General features: G+C 48.1%; 2 protein-coding genes across 4 annotated transcripts; both read left to right on the top strand.

The window, feature by feature from the left end:
- The first annotated feature begins 2 nt into the window (after positions 1–2).
- On the top strand, positions 3–5,961 carry FANCG (FA complementation group G). 3 transcript variants are annotated; one of them, XM_016222992.2, is made up of 15 exons: positions 3–301; positions 560–677; positions 883–973; positions 1,355–1,486; positions 1,722–1,924; positions 2,421–2,556; positions 2,690–2,820; positions 2,921–3,067; positions 3,249–3,352; positions 3,682–3,745; positions 4,019–4,308; positions 4,460–4,506; positions 4,702–4,857; positions 5,302–5,425; positions 5,583–5,961. In XM_016222992.2, the coding sequence occupies exons 1-15, from the start codon at positions 87–89 to the stop codon at positions 5,689–5,691; spliced, it is 2,067 nt and encodes a 688-aa protein (XP_016078478.2). In that variant the 5' UTR covers positions 3–86; the 3' UTR covers positions 5,692–5,961. The 3 variants fall into 3 exon arrangements, with proteins under 3 accessions (XP_016078478.2, XP_016078479.2, XP_087678883.1); XM_016222993.2 differs by having other exon boundaries at positions 3,201–3,352; XM_087822757.1 differs by lacking the exons at positions 4,460–4,506; positions 5,302–5,425; positions 5,583–5,961 and having other exon boundaries at positions 3,201–3,352; positions 4,702–4,815.
- A 1,206-nt stretch (positions 5,962–7,167) lies between these two features.
- On the top strand, positions 7,168–21,519 carry VCP (valosin containing protein). Its single transcript, XM_016222995.2, has 17 exons — positions 7,168–7,461; positions 10,915–11,026; positions 11,215–11,387; positions 12,489–12,631; positions 13,138–13,268; positions 14,039–14,170; positions 15,211–15,313; positions 15,931–16,064; positions 16,144–16,279; positions 16,638–16,750; positions 17,151–17,315; positions 17,406–17,528; positions 17,788–18,000; positions 18,192–18,500; positions 18,765–18,920; positions 20,536–20,690; positions 20,855–21,519. Exons 1-17 carry the CDS (start codon positions 7,445–7,447, stop codon positions 20,958–20,960), a joined length of 2,421 nt encoding a protein of 806 aa, XP_016078481.1. The 5' UTR covers positions 7,168–7,444; the 3' UTR covers positions 20,961–21,519.
- Positions 21,520–21,592: the final 73 nt, after the last annotated feature.

Genomic DNA, 21,592 nt, shown 5'->3' with positions numbered 1-21,592 from the left:
TCTCCGGTCAATTCCTTTTCTTTTCAAGACACTTTCTTCCGGCCGGGACTTTTCTGGCGTCTGTCTGGGGTACTACGACTCCCAGCATGCATCGCGCTGGCCTGCCCTCGGCGGAGGAAGGGGAAACGCAGCAGCCCTGGAAGGGTGGCTGCGAGGCAAGGACTGAGCCTGCGGGCGCTGTTTTCGATAGCGAGCTCTCGAGGCCTCCGCGAGGGTCGAGCGGGTGGAACGGCGAGCAGTGCAAACTCGTCTCTCAGATACGCTCTGGTGTTCGACCTCCGGCCCTCAGTCTTCCACACTGGTCTGTCTGGAATCGTTTCTTTTTCTAATTTCCCGCGGGGACTGTCCCTTGAAGACGACCAACCGCAGCCTAGAGTTTTGCCGGCCAGGCCAACCAGAGGCGAGGGTGGTAGAGGCGAGGGCGAGAGCCTGCCCAGGCTGCGAGGAGAGACTGTTTCCCCCAAGAGGGGAGCAGAGTAGCCGCGTTAGGGCACGGGCCCCTCCCCCTCGGGTGGGGGCTTTGGCGGGGACAGGCTAACCCTTTTGCAGCCCTCTCTAGGTGTCCGGGCCCAGCCTCGGCCATGTCCTGCCAGACGCCCCTGGCCACCTCAGTGCCACAAGCCAACTGCCTAGACCTGTGGAGGGAAAAGAATGACCAGCTAGTTCGACAGGCCAAGGTAATGCGGTTGCTTGGACCTCGCTTTGCAGCCCCAAAATACCAGAAAGGGGGTTGTCTGTGGATTTACCCCAGCAAATGGGGAGGGGCTGAGCTTGACCTCCCCCCTAAAGCCAGAAGTGACTAGAGAATGACATCCCTTGCCACTGCTGCAGGGGTAGAGGAAAGGACTTATTCTCAGTAACATTCCACCCCACATTCGGCAGGTTGCTCAGGACTTAGGTCTGTCTCTGAGGCGACAGCAGTTGGCTCAAGATGCATTGGAAGGGCTCAGGGGACTCCTCCATAGTCTGCAGGGTAAGCACAGTCCTCTCCAGGATGGTCAGTTCCCTACCCCCTGCCCCCTCCACAGCCAAAGGCCAGTTCCTCTACTCCATTTCTGGGATTGAGGTGATTACTCAGTGGACAGGGGGGCTTGTTTAAGGCACAGACAGGACTGGAGTGGATCATCTTTGTACAGGTGAATTTCCTCTTATACACACACACAGAGCAGCATTTGAAGAAGTGGTTCCCAGAACAATCTAATCTGAAGAACTTTCTGCCCTTTCCAAACTCTGTCCAATGGGTGCATTCTTTATTGAGGCCATTTGGTGGAGCTGGGGTAATCTCTGATTTGGGATCTTATTCAGGGAATCTTTTAGGGGGAGCAGCCTGTGAGACCAGCATTTGTTGCTCTAGGGCTCCCTGCAGATGTTCTTGTTCTCCCCTTGGAATTGACTGTCATCTGCAACTTCACTACCCTGAGGGCAAGCCTGGCCCAGGGTTTCTCTGAGGACCAGGCACAGGATATCCAACGGGGCCTAGAGAGAGGTAAGGGCCAGAGATTGCCTCCCATGCCCCTGCCAGTCTCAGTCTGGGTTTAAGTCCTTGCATGGGGGATGGGAGGAGCAACATAATCTGTCACTTCCAGGAAGAGAGATGCCCTTCTGTGATCCTCCATGCACTCCTCAGACCAGGAGCACCTTTGTGGTCTTTGGGCTCCTGCAAAAAAGGAAAGCCAAAGATGAGGTCTTATCTTAGCTGTATGTGTGTGTGTACTCTACAGTGCTGGAGACCCAGAAGCAGCTGGGGCCCAGGCTGGAACATGGGCTCAGGGGGCTGTGGAACTGTGCCCTCCATGCTTCCTCCTCTCTCCCTGAGCTGCTCCCCACCCTTCACCATCTGGCTGGCCTGCAGGCTGCCCTCTGGCTGAGCACTGACCATCTTGGGGACCTGACCTTATTGCTGCAGACCCTGAATCGCAGCCAGGTAATTTGGGAAGTGACCTGGATCTAAGAGTCTTTTCCCACCTCCCACCCCTCCCAGCTGCAGTAGCATCATTATGTGCTGGAGTGACTGCTGGGTTGGTGGTCAGAAGACCTGGGTTCTCTGAAGGAATCTTAGGTCACCTTGCTCTGGTTAGTTTCTCATTGGAGGGATTCTCTTTGGAGCATTTTAAAAATAGCTTATGCCCTGGCCAGGTAGCTTGGTTAGTTGGAGTGTCGTCCTGATTTGCCAAGGTTTATTCCCTGGTCAGGACACATGCAAGAGTCAGCTAATGAATGCATAAATGGGTGGAATGACAAATAGATGTTTCTCTCTCTCTCCCCCTCTCTTTCAATTAAAAAAAAAAAAGCTTAATAATCTTGGGTGGGGTTAGGGCTCTCATGACCTTGCTGAAGTCAAGTCCCAGTCCAGGGTAGACTGAGATAAGAGAAGAAATAGTTACAGTCTTGGATCCTCTTTGGTCCTTATCTCCCCTCAGAGTGGGACCTCTGAGGATCTGCTGCTCCTTCTAAAAACTTGGAGCCCCCCAGCTAAGGAATCAGATGACCCATTGACCCTGCAGGATGCCCAGGGCTTGAGGAATATCCTTCTGACAGCATTTGCTTATCGCCAAGGTCAGTTAGCAGTCTGACTGCTTCCTCCCCACTCCCCATCTTAAGGGACCTTTAGGCTCATGACTTTCCTGTCATGTCCTATTTAACTCATGAACTATGGGCCTCTCTAAGCTCACAGTCTGATTGCTCTCAGGCCTCCAGGAGCTGATTACAGGGAGTCTACCCAGGGCACTGAACAGCCTGCATGAAGCGGCCTCAGGTCTGTGCCCAAGGCCTGTGTTGGTCCAGATATACACAGCGTTGGGGACCTGTCTCCGGAAGATGGTAAAGACAGTGTTAGGGTGGGCTGGGGAAACCATGAGTATTATGGACAACTTTTTTCTTTGTGAGGGTGGCTGAGGCTTGTGTCCTCTCACCCCTCTAGGGCAATCCACAGAGAGCTCTGCTATACTTGGTTGCAGCCCTGAAAGGGGAATCAATCTGTGGTCCCCCGCTTCTGGAGGCCTCCAGGCTATATCGGCAACTGGGGAACACAGCAGCAGAGCTGGAGAGTCTGGAGCTTCTGTTTGAGGTAAGGAACTATGCCAATTGAAGATATGGGGATTGCTGAGGTGCTTGTGTTGAGGTGACTAGTCAAGGTACAGGTAGAAGGAAGTATGGCTCCCAAAGATTATAGATATACTTTCTTCTTTTGTCCTTTTTAGGCCTTGAGTGTCACTCCTAGCTCTGAAGCCCCCCATTTTCTTATTGAGGTAGAGTTGCTACTCCCACGACCTGACCCAGCCTCACCCCTTCACTGTGGCACACCAAGCCAGGTCAAACACCTGCTAGCAAGCCGATGCCTACAGACAGGAAGGTGAGGTTCTGCCTTGCTTACATGAACTCCTCTGCCCACTTCCAATGCCTCTGTTTCTGTTCTTGTAAGTCAGAGGGGTGGATGAGTCAGTGGCAGGATATAGGTCCCCACTCCTCAACCTCCTGCCTTGCCACTGGACCTGAATGCTTCCCCCAGACACTAACCTGTATCTTTAAAACTCCTCCCAAATCCATTCTGTAAGTAGGGCATATCCATACTGAGCCCCGAGACCCACTCCTCAAGGCCCCTGAGCATCCATCCCTTACTTAAGAGCTCTTGGAGGGCCCTGCAAGGGTCTAATGTAAGGCTCATGGGCTATGACCCCTCAGGACAGAGGACGCTGTAGAGCATTACTTGGACCTACTGGCCCTGTTAGATGGCTCGGAGCCAAAGGTAGGTATATCTTCAAGGTTCTCTGCAGTTGGGGTGGGAAAGGATTGGAGGTTGGAGTCTCCTTTGGAATAGAACAGGACTGCTGTCTTTTGCTTTTTCCTCTGCTGTTTTGTCTGTCCATTCTGGGAGGAGGGCAGACCAGGAAGGCTTCCCAGAGCAAGGAGTCCAAAGCAGCAAACAGTGGGTGGTTTCCATGTGGTACCAGAGCCTGGTGAAGAGGTTGGGGATGTGGCTCATGTTTGTTCAAGACACTGCATCTTTCTCCCACCCCAGTTCTCTCCACCGCCCTGCCCCCCAGGGCCATGTATGCCTGAGGTATTCTTGGAGGCAGCAGCAGCACTGATCCAGGCAGGTCGAGCTCAGGATGCTTTGACCATATGTGAGGAGCTGCTGAGCCGCACATCATCTTTGCTTCCCAAGATGCCCTGGCTGTGGAACAATGCCAGAAAAGGAACCAAGGAATCAACACACTGCCCACCCTGGGTCTCTGCCACTTTCCTGCTTCAGGGCCAAGCCTGGGTGCAGCTAGGGGCCCCAAAACAGGCAATTAGTGAATTTAGCAGGTGAGCCCAGGAAGCCAACCAGGGCCCTAGGGGAAGTGTGGAGGGGTAATTTTCTGATTTGGACTTGAATTGGCGAGCTCCATTCTTACCTGTTCACCCCAGAGTTTTTGAGCTTGACTCCTCTTCACCCCTGCTCTATGCCCCACTTCAGGTGCCTTGAGCTGCTCTTCCGGGCCACACCTAAGGACAAAGAGCAAGGTGATCTAGACTCAATTTTTCTCTTCTCTCCTGGAAGCAGTGGTGGTGGATATCAGTTCCCTTTCCATGTGTCCCAGCCTATCAGGAGATTTAAGAGAAAGGGACTCCAGACACAAGAAGAGATAGAGAGGCACTTGGGGTCTTAGTGACTTTGTGGCTGGGGACACACTTCTTGACTTTGGGGGTTGTCTCCAGGGCCTGCTTCCAACTGTGAACAGGGGTGTATGTCGGATGTGGCACTACAACAGCTTCGGGCTGCTGCTCTGATTAGTCGTGGACTAGAATGGGTGGCCAGTGGCCAGGATACCAAAGCACTACAGGACTTCCTCCTCAGTGTGCAGGTGTGCCCAGGTATGTATATTTGCATGATGTCAGCTATGCACAGGTGCATAATGACTGGCCCATGGGGGAGGTACTGAGTGATATTCCTAGATAGCAGGGTGAATGGGATTGTGCCGTATATACCTAGGGATATATCCAGGCGTACAGACATATACAAGACATATATAAGTGTGTATGAAGGCCTCTCAGGAGTTATCCAGTCTTCCCAGTGTTCTCAGACACAAAGACTATAATGGCATTGGGAAAGTGTTGGCCAGGAGCAGATTTAGTTGAGCCCTTTATCCAGGGCAGGCCTTCTTGGGGGTAGGAATGGTTGGGAATGACCTACTCTTGGTTCAGTATGTGACTGTAGGCAAGACAGTTCCCTGCTTTATGCCTCAGTTTCCCCTTTTATAAAATGATGCCTAAAATGGGTCAAGTTCTAAAACTCTGTACTCTGGGTTGGGACTACAGGTAATGGAGACGCTTCATTTCACCTGCTTCAGACCCTGAAGAGGCTGGATCGGAGGGATGAGGTCACTGCTCTTTGGCAGAGGTTGGAGGCCCAAACTAAGTTGCCACAGGAGAATGCTACATGGTGAGGCTGAGGCCTGCTGGCTTGGGTGTGAGGGGCAGTTGGTGTCCTGGAATCCTTGTGCCTATTGGAGTGGGTGGTGGTGAATGAAAGGGAGGGAGTGGTTGCCCAACCTTCTGCCTATCCTTCATTCTTAGCCATCACCCTTCTTCCTCTCCAGGTCTCTTCCCCTGTACCTTGAAACCTGTTTGAGTTGGATCCGTCCTCCTGACCGTGAAACCCTTCTTGAAGAGTTTCAGACATCTGTGCTGGAGCCTTGTGACCTATAGCTGCCAAGTTTTGAAGAGTCTGAGCTGGGGCCCCAATGGGCCATCTTTCTGTGGGGAGGGCTTTCCTGGGGGCATGTGTTTGGAACTGACCATTCCTATGTAAGTCTGGCTTTGGAGAGGTTGGTGATACTCTTGCAAAATTTTTTGGCCTAGTTATTGCCATCTGGTTCCAGAGGACCCCTCTCCCCACCCAACAAGTCATTGACTTTGCTCATGGCACCTTTTTCCCCGTTTCCCCTTTTGTTGTGTTGAGTAAAACCTCATTATCTATCTCTTGTCTGCCTACTACATATACTTGAGTGGGATGGCTCACAGCTGTTTGATTCAGTTGAGTGCTGGTTGTCTAAGGTGCCCCCTCCCAACATCATGTACCTTATGACTTGAGGTCTGGGGTAGAAGAAAGGGCTGGAGGAATCCTTACTCAGAAAGCAGGCTTTAGCCCCTCCTTTGCCTAAAAGCAGAGCCCCAAAGCCCAGGATCCTGTGCGAGTTGACAGAATGAATGGAGTTGGATCTGGAAGGTGGCCTCTCATGACAAAGGCAGGTATTTGATTCTTAGGGGGGGAAAGACAAACAGACCTGAGTTTCTCACAGTGACTTCCCACCCCCTCCTTAGTACCAAATTCTAGATATGTGAGATTTGACTGCCTCAGTCAAATGTGTCTGTGTCGATAGGGATGAAGGGTGAATCAAGTTAGTATGCCACCAAAGCTGCCTATTGAATATAGTCAGGGCTAGCTGGCATTTTGGGTCCAAAGACTTCAACTCAGCATGCAATTTTCTTGTCGCTTTGGGCTCTATTGGATCTGCTGTGTTCCATGGTAGCCTTTTGACTCCTCTCTGGACTTGACTGCCCTTCCTCCTCAAACCATTAATATTATTACCCAGTGGTAAGAGGAGGCATGTACCACCAAACCCTGAGGAACTATAAAGCCTTGTGGGATTAGGGTTAACCAGAGGGTGCAATGACTAGGATATAATGGATTAAGAGCTGGGGTGCTAGTCAAAGGGTCCAGAGTAGGGGTGGCCTGAGCCAGCATTTTGAAGGAGCAAGAAGAGGGGTTGGAGTGAATCTTCATTTTGGGACTAAGATAGGTCTGTAGGTTATCATTACAACAATACTAGACTAATACAAGGGTTCAATCCATTGTGCCAGGTTTTTACAGTAGGATAAACTCAGGAGCCAATGAACTGGGGCCAAGTGGGAGAGTCCGCCTCCAAGGGATTAAACACTCCTTCCGCCCGTCGATCTGGCCCCATTCCTTTCGTTGATTGGCTGAGAGTCCCAATCCGTCAAGGAAGCGTAGCGTTGCGGCCAATTGACGTGGCGATGCATCCCTGGGGCGGGAGCGAGGCCAAAGCTAATTTCCTGATTGGCTCTGGTTCGTGGGTTGCTGGGGAGAGGCGCCGAGAGGCGGGCGGGAGCCCCTAGAGCAGGCGCTGATTGGCTGAGGTGAGAGTACCTCTTCTTCCGATGATTCGGCTCTTCTCGGCTCAGTCTCAGTGAAGCGTCTGCAGTCGTCGTTCGAGTCGTCGCTGCCGCTGCCGCCTCGCGGATCAGGAGCCAACGTCTCCTGCCCGCCCACCGCACGGGTGCCTCTGGGAGGAAGCGAGAGGGAGGCTGCCTGTGGGTTTGTCGCCGCCGCTCGCCACCCGCCCAGGAGAGCCGAGCCCCGGTCCAGTCAGTCGCCTGCCGCCCCTTGTAGCCGTTACCCGCGGGCCACCACAGCCGCCGGCCGGGAGAGGCGTGCGCCATGGCCTCCGGAGCTGAGTGAGTGTGTGTGTGCGCGCGCCCGTCCGCTCGCTGCGGGTGCGCGCACCTGGGGACCCTTCGGCGCTGGGTAGGCCCGGCGGGGCCTGGCTGTGGGCGCGTCTAAGAGGTGGAGTCCGGGAAAGAGGGAGACATGGAAGTAGAGGAGAGGAAGGGGGCGAAGGAGGGGCTGGCTGGTGCTGGCTACGCACCCGCGCGCCCCCTAGGCGGGGTTTGCGTTGGGCCCGGGTCGGGGCCTGGGCCAGATCGTGCTGTGTCATGCAGGCCCCAGCCGGCCTGATTGTCTCACTTGGAACGGCCGTGCCGGCCTAGTGAGGTCTGCTGGCCCACACTGCCGGCGTGGAGCCCTGAGGCCTTGGGGCGCCCCCCAGCGATTCAGCCTACCACCCGCTGTAGGCTTTTGGTTCCCGGAGAGAGCAGGCCCCAACGCCCTAACTGGGCCCGGTGGGCGTGGACTTTGGGCCCCGTGAAGGCCTTCCGAGCCCGGCGACATAGGCGGAGGCCGGAGCGGGGGAAGGCCCAGCGAGCTCAGGGAAGCTCACCACGACACTTTTGCAGCCGGGTCCGCCTGGGCGGTGGTTAGCATCCTGTGCCACCTGAGTAGTGAGGGAGAGAGTGGGCCCTGCTTTTCGCTCTGGCCTTCTTTCTACTTTAGGCCAGTTGTTATTCATATAAGAAAGCTTTAGTCAGTTTTCCTTGATGTAATGAAATAGGCGTAGGGAGAAAGGCACTTTTCCTTTCTTTTCTATTTTAGGTTCTTGCTATATCTTTCCAATCTGAGTTCCTATTTTCTGGGCCTTCCTAGATTTCAGCCTTTGTGGTGTGAAGGTTGCTCTAACTCTTCCAACACACATGGTTTTTTCTCCCCAAGCTGCTGTGTTGAGAAATTTTGGGCCCTCCACGCCTGAGAAAAGCGTCAGATAAAACCTGGCCACCTATGTCCACTGAATTTAGAATCAAGTGTTTTACATACTGGGGGAGGGGGGACGCGGATGACACAGCCATCCTATGGGAACTCTTCTATGCAAATCACCTTCCTGACTTAAAGAGAGATTTTTGTTTTTTGGTATGCTCCTTTTATTCAAGTTTCTGAGTCAAGATGAAGTATTACACAGTCACCTGTTTTGAAGGACCACTTATCCCTTAGGTTATCCAGTCTTTTGTTTTCAAGACTAAAAATAAAAATCCAAAATTCTTGGAACCTGGCATCATACATGCTTTCCAACCTCTAGGTCATCTTGATGACTCCTAACTGAACTCCCTCCTAGTCCCCTGTAGCCCATTGGGGTTCTGGAAAGGGCCTGACTCATGCAGAAGACAATAGGAGGTGTACCCAAAGAGCCTCCAGGACTGCTGTTGGGTGATTATCAAGCTGAATTCTCTCTTTTAGACATTCCTCCCTTTGATCTTAGTAGAATAGATGTGACATTAAAGGTGTTTATCTTAAGGGAAGAGCATACCACTCATCTCCAATGCCAGGGTCAGGAATGGTAGGCAGATGGGAGGTTTTCCTAGATTTCAACTATGGTGATTAGAGGCAACAGCCATTTTATTTTGCTCCAGCTCCAGACCTATAGATTAAGCAGGAAGATGGACAGCCCTTGGAGAGTATTTTGAAATGTGAGGGAGAGGGAGAATTGATGGGTTTAAATCACCCTCAGCTGTCATATTGACGGAGATTGCCCTCCAGGGTGTTGATAAGCCCTGGGAAAATTTGTCTGCTCTGCACTGTTATGCCCAATGTCTCACACTTTTGGGTTGGTGGAGGCAAGTTTAAGTCTAGGAAACTACACTCTTGGAAACTAGTTTAAAGGTGATGATTAAAGATGCAACCTATGTGAGAGGGTCAGCAGAAAGTTTACAACTTTATTAGATGAATGAGATTTGTATTTCTCTTGGGTGTATCAAGACTAAAAGATATATAAAACCCTATAAGTACACAGCAGGTATTCTGGAGCATAGGCCTCCCTTTTTCTTATAAGTTGTGAAGATATTTCTAAGAGGCATACTATTTTGTCTTGTTTTGTTGACTGATGTACCCTTGGATCCCTGAACAGTGCCTGGCACATAATACATATACTCGTTAATTTGTTGAATGAAGAAATAATTCATGAAAGACATTCTTTTTATATTTATTTCTTAGCTTCTGCCATTGTCTGGTCTCCCTAGTTGGTTATGCACATGTTTTCCTGAGCCTTACTAAGAGGAGGTAACGCTTCAAAGGAAGAGTCCATCAAGTTTAGTTAGTGAAGGCTAGAGATAAGCTAGGTTAGAAATTGGTGTCAGGTAAATGATCTTAACTTACAGGAAATAATTGAAACTGGACAGTTTAAACCCAGTTTAGACTCAGGCAACTTTGATTTGGATGAGAGGGATTTGGATTTGCTGCCATGTCTCAGCATTTCTTGATTTTGGCTTTTTTTTTAGTCCTCACCTCAGGACATGCTTAGTGAGAGGAAGAGAGAGAGACACATCCATGTGAGAGAGAAACATTGATCAGTTGCCTCCCATATGAGCCCTGACTGGGAATTGAACGGGCAACCTTACGGTGCACAAGACAATATTGAGCCACTCTGGCCATACGGTTTTGACTTTTTGAACCAACTCCATAGAGTTGTGTGTCTGTCTTTACAGAGAGTACCTTTTGAGCTTGAACCTCTTTCTGAAGGTTCTAGATGTTAGTGTTTTTTTCAAATATGACCGTAAAGTTTAGCATTTCTGTGGTATATAGAAAGCTCTGGCATTCAGCAGGTTTAGCCAGTAAAGGAGGATAGTGCTAATTTTGCTTCATTGTCCCCAGCCTTGCTTAGTGGGACTTGAGGCCTCTCTGAGCCCAAGAGAAATTGTCTAGCTAACTTCATTCTGCAAGAAGGTTAGCAAAGAAAGGGCTTGTGCTTTGTTCTGCAGTGCTAATTGGTCATAGTCACCATTAATACCAAATGCCAGGCATTGTGTTGAACGTTTGCATTTATTATCTCAGGACAATAATCCTGAGGTAGGCAGTACTATATCCCCATTTTACAGATTAGGACTTCAGCTTCCAAAAAAGGTTAAATAACTTGCCCAAGATTAGAGTTAAGTAATGGCAGGGTTGGGATTCTGACTACAGAGCCCCTCCTCTTAATCACTATTCTATCCTAAGACTATTTTCATTTCCCGAATTGTACTTGGTCTTCACTTCTATTTAATTTTTTTAAGCCATAGTTTTCTGATCCTTGGGCTTTACAGCTAGGATACTAGTGCTCAGAATACCAAGAGCTACTGGAATGGGAATTGTAATATATGCTAGGTAATTACTCTTGATGACCTTGATTGAATTTCCTTCATCTGAGCTCTCTGATGTAGGGACAGCCTCATTTATTCACTATTTCTTTCTTAGTGTGAGTTTTAGAAATTGGTGGGGTTCCTGGGGCTGGAATATGTATTGGGGCTGACTTCATTTTCTCTTTCTAGTTCAAAAGGTGATGACTTATCAACAGCCATTCTTAAACAGAAGAATCGTCCTAATCGGTTAATTGTCGATGAAGCCATCAATGAGGACAATAGTGTGGTCTCCTTGTCCCAGGTAAGTTAGGTCCACAGCCCACAGTCATTCCTTATTGCACTTAACCTGAGGGCTTTTCCCAGGTGTCTTTTCTCATTTTTCTTGCAGTGACCACAGATAGAGTGGGGTTTACTGGGAATCCCAGCCTCCAGGGCTGCTGCCTTACCCCCTGGCCCAGTGACCCAAAGGCCTTAACCTTGTTTCCTCAGCCCAAGATGGATGAGCTGCAGTTGTTCCGAGGTGATACAGTGTTGCTGAAAGGAAAGAAGAGGCGGGAAGCTGTGTGCATTGTGCTTTCTGATGACACATGTTCTGATGAGAAGATTCGAATGAATAGAGTTGTTCGGAATAACCTTCGCGTACGCCTAGGGGATGTCATCAGGTGTGTGTGGGGTTCTTAGCCCCTCAGGGATGGGAGGCCAGAGACAGCCTGCCTTATAGGCAGGACCCCTATGAAGGCCTTGACAGCTGCAGGTATCAGAAGCCTCCTAACCATGGGAAGACTTATGTATCAGAGTTGTCTTTAGGTTTTGGTTCTGCCTCCTTGGGACTTTAAAAATCTGCCTCTGCTTGACCTTTGGAACAAATTGGCATTCCTATGACTTTCTTGAAGCGTTTTGTTTTGTTTTTTACTTCAGAGGTTTAACTTATCACACCTTAGACCTTGGTTTAGGATGCCATTTCAGGGTGTGTATCTGCCAAATAACCTCACTACTATGTTGGATTAATGACTTGTGTTGGGGCAGGAATTAGGTGGGAGTGTTGGTGTGGAAGTTGAACTCCTAGCAGGCCTTTTTAAGGATCCAAGTTAATCTAGGAGAGAGGTATAATTTGAACCAGACCCAGGATAGCTGCGGTCTGAATAATTTTGGACTTAACTTTAGGCAAGAGGCTTTTTCCTCTTGGAGTCATCTCTAGCTACTACTATCCAACCACCTGTCACCTGGCCAGGAATATCTTAGGCTTCTGATACTTTTTTTTTATAGATTTTAGGTTTCATGTAGCCATTCTGGAAGTGCTTAGTCACTTTTCTCAAGGTGCTCTGACCACCTGGCTGAGATGATTTTTTCATTTCTGTTTCTCTGACCCTGACGCTTAACAGGCTAAGACCTCCCTTTGTAATATTGGGGCACCAGTATTAGCCAGAATGGGTCATCCTTGGATATCTCTCACTGCAGACTCTCTCTCCCATCTTCTTTGTAGGGGTTCCAGATATGTGGGTCTTCCTTTTAGTTCACTGATTGGGAGTGGGCAGCCCCGCTAATGGCTTCAGCTATTCCTCCCTGAGTGTGACCTGTCTTAGTTCTGCTTGGCTGTTCCTTTGTTCTCGTTCCCACCCTGTCCTCCTGCCTCTCTTCACCTAAAGCCATCCCTGCCTTTTCTCTTTCGCTCGCCATCAGCTCTCTGTGCCAGGCCCTTTCGGACACCCAGTGCTTGGGGCTGCAGTGTGGTTGGTAACGTGGAGTCTGCTTGTCATCCTCAGCATCCAGCCATGCCCTGATGTGAAGTATGGCAAACGCATCCACGTGCTACCCATTGATGACACGGTGGAAGGTATCACTGGCAATCTCTTTGAGGTATACCTTAAGCCATACTTCCTGGAAGCTTATCGACCCATCCGGAAAGGTGAGCGATAATTCTAGGGATTGAGCTTAAGGACGGCTGTAGGGATACTTGGTAGTAAACATTGGAGCATCTGTCTCAGTCTCATGTGTGCTCATACATGTGTACTCTCCTTCCCCCTGCCCTCCCTCCCATGCTCCTGTTACCACATTTTCAGTCCCTGCTTTGGGAGAGTAAGCTATCTTTTCTTAAATCTCTGGGCCATTTTGGCTATGTCATAGTCCAAAGTATACTTAATATTTAGCACAGCTCTGCCATTGGTGGGTGTTGTAAAAGCTTCTGGTATATCAGGTTGTTCACTCTCCTCTTAAGACGCAGAGGCAGAGGGACACTTCATAGGCTAGCTTTCTCCTCTCACCTGATGCTTAACAGGTTCAGATCACAGGGGTGGGAAGGAAAAAGAGCAATTTCCAGTGAACTTGGCATTCTAGACTCCAGGTTCTGATGAATAATTCTCACAGTCTTGTAGTTGACACATCTAACTGCCCTTGTGCTGATTGTCCTCATAGGAGACATTTTCCTTGTCCGGGGTGGAATGCGTGCTGTGGAGTTCAAAGTAGTGGAGACAGATCCCAGTCCTTACTGCATTGTTGCTCCAGACACAGTGATCCACTGTGAAGGGGAACCTATCAAACGAGAGGTGAGTTCTCTCTCCGATCCCAGTACCGGATTACGTGGGTACTCAGTGGGGCAGTCATGTGGTAGCTGTCAAGATGGGGTGCTCTTTAGAACTAAGCTTATTACAGAGGTGGGAAACCTCCCAGTTATTTGTTTCTGAGCCTAGGTGTTTCTTAGAAGTATCTGATACCAGTAATTTAAAAAATGTAAATTGAAACAAAAGGCTCTAAATGGTTGGACTGATTTTTTTTTTTTTTTTTGGTTAATACCCAAGGATATTTTTTCCATTGATTTTTAGAGAGAGAGTGGAAGGGGGGAGGGAGAGAGATAGAGAGAGAGAAACATCCATGTGAGAGAGACACATCGATTGGTAGCTTTCCGCACATACCCCTCCAGGGTTGGAGATGGAGCCTGCAACCTAGGTATGTACCCTTGACCGGATTCAAACCTGAGACCTTTCAGTCCTCAGGCCGATGCTCTAACTACTGAGCAAAACTGGCTAGGGCAGATTTTTAAAGAAGTGATGCTGAGGATGGGGCTGGAATGCCCATTTACCAGAATTTCCGGCTTCAGGTCTTAGGGGAGCCCTTCCTAGTAAGACTAATGACAAGTGTGAGAGGGAAAAGCTGTGGTAGAAATCTTGCTTTGGGACTTTGAGTTCTTCTTTGAGTCATGGTCCCCTCAGAGGAGAGTCTACAATTATAGCAGATTTTTCCACACCAGATTTTGTGGAAGGATATGCTGATAGCAATATTTCTGCCTTCTCCTTTTCTTTGTCTCCTCCATATTCAGGATGAAGAAGAGTCCTTGAATGAAGTAGGCTATGATGACATTGGTGGCTGCAGGAAACAGCTAGCTCAGATAAAGGAGATGGTGGAGCTGCCCCTGAGACATCCTGCCCTATTTAAGGCAATTGGTGTGAAGGTGAGCATTTTGAGCTGTGTGGGATACAGTCTAGGGTGGTAATTAACAACTACTTGGTGTCTGATCCTGCAACCTGTTTTCATATGTTTTATTATTTCCTTTGATTAGAGAGGCAGTAATAAATTCTTTGAGTTTATAGAGGGCTCTAAATATATTAGCTACTAGAACAGAGTGGGCCAATGAAGTCTCTTGCACATATATGTACACATACATATATATGTATATATATATAATAACGCTTTAAAAAAGTAAAAGCTATTCTTATGAGCCCTGTAAAAACCAATTTCACCATAGTTTGCCAACCTGTCCAGGAGAGTGCTGCCCAATAGAAGTAGAAATTAAGGAAATTTGCAGAGCATTAAGCATCCTGAGTCTACAGCATTTAAGAACTGCTGGTTTAGAGTGTAACTTCCCAAACATTTCCATGTCATGGGATATGCAGAAAATGAAATTATTACCCTATTCCCTAGTATGCACCATATAAATAACTTTATCTTCTGTGTGGGCACTTCCCATGTGCTACCTGTGGATGAGGCCACAGAAAAGACAGCTTCAAAGAGGAAAACTTGTGGTTGGCTGTAAGGAAAAGCATTCTAACATAATAAATCCTGAAGGGTTATGATTACTGAAGTGATTGAGTCTCTGGCAACATTCTTGATTGAGCTAGTCCCTGGCCCTTGATCTATCTAAAGTCAAGCCCGTCGTGGCCTAATGGCTTCTTCCTTTTTTGCCTAATTCTGGGATCTAGACTCACTCACACTAGTTTCTTAGTGTGGTTTCTCTGCCCTTAGTCTCCTGTGCAAGTTGTGATAATAATACTAGCTTTCTATCAGTATTTTCTCTGCTGATAAGAGGAGTGAGTGTGGCCTGAATTAAACTGTCTTCCCAGCAGCTACTGCTGAGGACTTAGTCCCACTGGTATCAGGGTTGAGCTGTGGTCCTCACCCTTGATAAAACCCTATTTAAGCCATTTTTAGGGTGAATGAAGTTGGGAGAAGGTGGGAATCTGAACCTAATTATCTCTCTGTATTGTTCCGCAGCCTCCTCGGGGAATTCTGCTCTATGGACCTCCTGGGACTGGGAAGACCCTGATTGCTCGAGCTGTGGCAAATGAGACAGGGGCCTTCTTCTTCTTGATCAATGGTAGGAGATTTGGTTCACCTTGTGTTTGGCTGGACCCAGTTTTGAGTTTAGCATGACCCAGCCTCCTGAGCTGGATATATCATGGACACATTCATTTGCACACATGCCCTTGTGTACACTTTAGGACCTTTTTTCTGCTGGGGTACATTATAGGCAAATAAGCAAAAAGGGGAAAATATTCTAATCTTGTGCCCTCAATCTATCCCCCTTTGAGAAAGATTATAGACAGTTCTGAAAACATTTATGGGGAGCTTATTTATTGTAGAGGGTTTGGGGGAAGGTCAACTGGCTCTTTAAGAATGATACTTAGCTGTTAGGGGTCCAACTTGTGTGCTGCTTCTCCTGCTCTGGCCAGAGGTCCCAGGGCATCTTCTGTCATCTTCATACTTTCAGCTCAACTGTGAGATAAGTGTGCTGAATCCCTTGGCTTCTCTCCAGTCTGGCCTGTTGGCTATCTTGGAATAGTGGCTAACAAAGGCTGTGAAAAAGTAGGCAGAGTTAACCTACCGCCTTCTCACCCAGGTCCTGTCTCTGGGCTTGGCAAACAAAATATCTGATTTCTTTTGGGAATGAAGAAGGATATAATTTGTCATTGCCTTTATTCTGTATCCTTTCAGGTCCTGAGATCATGAGCAAGTTGGCTGGTGAGTCTGAGAGCAACCTTCGTAAAGCCTTCGAAGAGGCTGAGAAGAATGCTCCTGCTATCATCTTCATTGATGAGCTGGATGCCATTGCTCCTAAAAGAGAAAAAGTAGGAACTTAACCTGGGGGATTAGTAGGGGGTTGAAAGGTCTTGACTTCACTTCTGACCAGATATCCTGTCCTGACAGACCCATGGGGAGGTGGAACGGCGTATTGTATCACAGTTGTTGACCCTTATGGATGGCCTAAAGCAGAGAGCACATGTGATTGTCATGGCAGCAACCAACAGACCCAACAGCATTGACCCAGCCCTACGTCGATTTGGTAAGGACCTTTAATTTCTTTAAACTCTGTACTTGCTCATAGGGAGATTATAGCTCTACTTGGCTTAATCTTCTTAATCCTACATCTGTCCTTTATCTAAGTCATCTAATTCTGCTCATTTCTTGAAGCTTTTGTAGTGATAGGGCCCAGGGGGTCCTTTCCCTTAGTTCATGTCCTATCTAGAGTGACACCGCCCATCCTGGTTTGCCTGAGACAGAGGTTTCTCAGGACATGGGACTTGGAGTGCTAACATTAAAATAGTCCTGGGCAAACTAGGATGGTTGGTCATGTTAGACCTATTCCTTCTTTCCTCTGGACCAGAAATGAGCCCTGTCTATGTTCATATGCTGTCCCACAGGTCGCTTTGACAGGGAGGTAGATATTGGAATCCCTGATGCTACAGGACGCTTGGAAATTCTTCAGATCCATACCAAGAACATGAAGCTGGCAGATGATGTGGACCTGGAACAGGTAGAGTAGTGATGACGGCTGGCCAGAAGTTTTAGGATACCTATTTCCAGGTAGTTGAAGGGGGAACTGTCTAGGAATATAAATAAGATGTGAGGAGACTGATTTTGATTTTTGGCCAGGGAAAAGGAAGTAATTTGAATCCAGGAAACTAGGGTTGGCATGTTTCTTGGCTGACATTGTATTAGAGCAAACCAGAATTTTGGGGGCAGCTTTATTTCCAGGCCCCAAGTTCAGGTTTGAATATTTAAAATCTAGCCAGTGAAAGAACTGTTGGTATGTTCAGATAAATGGGAGGACCCAGAAATAGGAGTCGGGAAGGGGCCAGAGTTCTGTTGTCTTTGACCTCCTAAAACAGCCAGGTCTTAAGAGACAGGATAGTAAGTACGTCTTCTCTCTGCAGGTAGCCAATGAGACTCATGGGCATGTGGGTGCTGACCTAGCAGCCTTGTGCTCGGAGGCTGCTCTACAAGCCATCCGCAAGAAGATGGACCTCATTGACCTAGAGGATGAAACCATTGATGCTGAGGTCATGAATTCCCTGGCAGTTACTATGGATGACTTCCGGGTAAGGACTACACTACCATCTTAAGTCCACACGTGTACTTTGATGCCCTCCCTGGCAAATCTCGTCACCAGTTTTTCTTCCCTTTTTTAGTGGGCCCTAAGCCAGAGCAACCCGTCAGCATTGCGGGAAACTGTGGTGGAAGTGCCACAGGTAACCTGGGAGGACATTGGGGGCCTAGAGGATGTCAAACGTGAGCTTCAGGAACTGGTCCAGGTAGGGTATCTTGGTTCAGGGTGAGTCACTGCTTCAGTACTTTGTAATTGAGCTGGTTAGTCTTGGGATGTTGGCACATTCATTATAGGAATTGTGAGAGAATAATTCAGGAACCTGCTATTCTCAGGTTTGAGGCACTAAGGAGCCTGCTAGGGAACCTGGATCTTCTACTATGGGATGGTGGGGGGTAGGCCTCTGCGTGGTTAGGTTTTTTCAAACTGTAGGAGTATCCCTGAACCCTCTTTCTTTTTCCTTCTAGTATCCTGTGGAGCACCCAGACAAATTCCTCAAGTTTGGCATGACACCCTCTAAGGGAGTACTGTTCTATGGACCTCCTGGTTGTGGGAAAACCTTGCTGGCCAAAGCCATTGCTAATGAATGCCAGGCTAACTTCATCTCCATCAAAGGTCCTGAACTGCTCACCATGTGGTTTGGGGAGTCTGAGGCTAATGTCAGAGAAATCTTTGACAAGGTGAGCTACAAGCAGCTGGGCTATCTATTCACTTGCTTGAGGCAAGGTAGAGATAGAGGCTGTTTCTTTGGGAGAGTTAAAAACATCTCATTCTGGCAGCTCAACTGGGGCAGTGAAGGTCACTTTATTTTCCTTCTCAGGTCTGAGAGACCCAGTGTGCTAATGTTTGAATCCATCTGTCCCTCCCACAGGCCCGCCAAGCTGCCCCCTGTGTACTGTTCTTTGATGAGCTGGATTCAATTGCCAAGGCCCGTGGTGGTAACATTGGAGATGGTGGTGGGGCTGCTGACCGAGTTATCAATCAGATTCTGACAGAAATGGATGGCATGTCCACAAAAAAGAATGTTTTTATCATTGGCGCTACCAACCGGCCTGACATCATTGATCCTGCCATCCTGCGACCTGGCCGCCTTGATCAGCTCATCTATATCCCGCTTCCTGATGAGAAGTCCCGTGTTGCCATCCTCAAGGCCAACCTGCGCAAGTCCCCAGTTGCCAAGGCAGGTGCAAGAAGTCCATGGGGACTTCTATGAGTCCTTAGGCTAGTGTGTGGAGTGCTGTTTGGTTCCCAGACAAGATTTCATTGGGATTTCTGGGATTAGGGTTATAAAGGGAAGGTGGAAAATTTAAGGGTATTAGGATAATCTAGAATCCAGAATAAAACAGAGTTGTGAAAGGAATTGGAAGTGCCAGAGTGGCTCAGAGGTTGTGTTTGTGTATCACGGGAGGGGAGACTAAATGCTAAGATACTCTCTTACTTTTAGGATGTGGATTTGGAGTTCCTGGCTAAGATGACTAATGGCTTTTCTGGAGCTGACCTGACAGAGATTTGCCAACGTGCCTGTAAGCTGGCCATTCGCGAATCCATCGAGAGTGAGATTAGGCGAGACCGTGAGAGGCAGACCAACCCATCAGCCATGGTGAGTTTCCATCCTTTCCCCAGATGTGCCAGTCTTGGGGAGCCAGGGGACAATTTCCACCATACCCTAGAAGAGTGTAAGGTTTTGAAAAGATCATACTACTTAGGCATGTAGCAGGGCATCAAAGAGAAAGAATAACTGAGGGTTAACTCCTTTAATCTGGAATTATAAAGGCTTAGAAGAGATGGACAGGCTGTATCCTCAGTCTGAAACAGGCTCTATGAGGGAAATCAAAGTATGATTGTGCAGACAAATAGAGTAGGGCTTAGAACCTAGGATCCACAGACCTAACTATCATTGGTGGTCCCTTTGGCCTCCTGAAGTTAAATGCAAATTTTGGTGTGAGTGTAAGCTCCATCAAGATAGGCACTCCATATCATCTCCCTTGTTTGCCACTGTCATGGCACCATGTTAGAGAATGGATGGATGACTTTCTCTACCTTTAAAAACTACTGATAAACTAATCCTAGGGAGCAGTCTCATAAGTCACAGCAATTGGAGTGGCTTCTCAGTGGAAGAGATAGAATTTGAACTGGGCTCTTGAAGGGAGAGTAGAATTTGGATAAAGAAAATAAGCACCCCAAATAACCTATGAAGTAGGATTACAGAACTTGGGGAAAACCTGGGTAAATTTAAGAGGTCATGTCACTGAAAGTGAGCCCACTAGGTAAGGTGTAATTCAGATGTGGTACACACTGAATTGATATTTTCCTTTTAAAATTTGGGTTTACTGAGGCATAATTTACATATAGTAAGAATTCACCCTTTTTAGGTACAGTGTTTACATACTTCTTTGATAAACGTGTATGAGTTCTACAAGTACTACTACAAAGTAGAGATAGAAATTTCTGTTGTCCCCAAAAGTTCCCTTGGGCCACCTCTGTCAATTTCTTTTTTATTACTTTTATTTATTTATTTATTTAGGTTAATCGCCTGAGGATATTTTTTCCATTGATTTTTAGAGAGTATAGAAGGGAAGGGAAGAAAGAGACACATACACACATCGATTGGTTGTTTCCCGTATGTGCCCCGAGCAGGGCTGTGGATCGAACCTGTGACCCTTCTGTACATGGGCCAACACTCTCACCACTGAGCCACACCGTTCAGGACAATCATTTGTGTTTTTTAAATAGATCTTTATTGATTTCAGAGAGAGGAAGGGAGGGGAGAGGGCAAGAGAGAGAAACATCAATGAGAGAGTCATTGATTGGCTGCCTCCTGCACGCCCCCTGTTGGGGAATGAGCCTGCAATCTGGGCACATGCCCTGACCGGCAAATTGAACTGCTATCTTCTGGATCATAGGTCAATGCTCAACCACTGAGCCATGCTGGCTGGGCAATCAGTTGTTTTTTTACCACCCTAAGCCTCTGGTAGCCACTGATGTGATTTCTCTTCCTACAGTTTTGCATTTTTCAGAATGCACTGACAGGTTTTTAATGCACTGACAGGGCAGTGACTCAGTTTTAGAAAGATTGTCCTGCTGATTTACTCAGGTTGTACCAGAGATGCAGGAAGACCAGTGGGTTACTATAGTAGTAAGGGGTAGGAAGGCTAGGGAAGGGATCCAGACTGGGCCTTAACTACCTCTGGTGGTTTGTGTTTACCAACCTACAGGAGGTAGAAGAAGATGATCCAGTGCCCGAGATCCGCCGAGATCACTTTGAGGAAGCCATGCGCTTTGCCCGCCGTTCTGTCAGTGACAATGACATTCGAAAATACGAGATGTTCGCTCAGACCCTTCAGCAGAGTCGGGGCTTTGGCAGTTTCAGGTAACTAGGGTACAGTGGGTAATGCTTAAATTGTCTTGGAGAGCTACACAACCAAGTTAGTGGGAGTACTAAGGAGTCTAGAGGGGTAGCTGTAAAAACCTACATAGGCCCTGTCCTAACCACTCCCCTTTAAAAATTTTTTTTGGTTCTGCTTTTGTGCACAGATTCCCTTCAGGAAACCAGGGTGGAGCTGGCCCCAGTCAGGGCAGTGGAGGCGGCACAGGTGGCAGTGTATACACAGAAGACAATGATGACGACCTGTATGGCTAAGTGATGGTGGCCAGTATGCTTCGAGCTGGCCTGGCTGGACCTTGTTCCCTGAGGGTGGGGGCGCTTGCCCAGGAGGGACCAGGGGTGCGCCCACGGCCTGCTCCATTCCTCAGTCTGAACAGTTCAGCTACAATCAGACTCTGGACGGGGTTTCTGTTGCAAAAAAATACAAAACAAAAGCGATAAAATAAAAACGATTTTCATTTGGGAGGTGGAGAGTGAATTACCAACAGGGAATTGGGCCTTGGGCCTACATCATTTCTGTTGTAGTTTGGGGCAGTGCAGGGGTCCTGTGTGAGTGAACCAAGGCACTACCACCACTCCCCACAGTAAAGCATCTGCACTTCACTCAGTGCTTCTCGAGCCCTCCCTTCTTCCCCCTACCCAACCTGGGCAGGAGGATGAAGGGCCACAGTTGCTGGGTGTTTATATAGAGAGTAGGTTGATTTTATTTTACATGCTTTTGAGTTAATGTTGGAAAACTAATCACAAGCAGTTTCTAAACCAAAAATGACATGTTGTAAAAGGACAATAAACATTGGATCAAAATGGAGCCTGAGTCCCAGCCCCTGTGCCTGTTTCTTTATATGGGAAGGGCCTTGGGCTACCCCTCACTGCCAAGGCATTCTTTT

This window comes from Miniopterus natalensis, chromosome 12, assembly GCF_054644295.1.
Source record: "Miniopterus natalensis isolate mMinNat1 chromosome 12, mMinNat1.hap1, whole genome shotgun sequence".
In the NCBI taxonomy this organism is placed as follows: domain Eukaryota; kingdom Metazoa; phylum Chordata; class Mammalia; order Chiroptera; family Miniopteridae; genus Miniopterus; species Miniopterus natalensis.
This window is presented reverse-complemented; position numbering and strand designations above follow the sequence as displayed.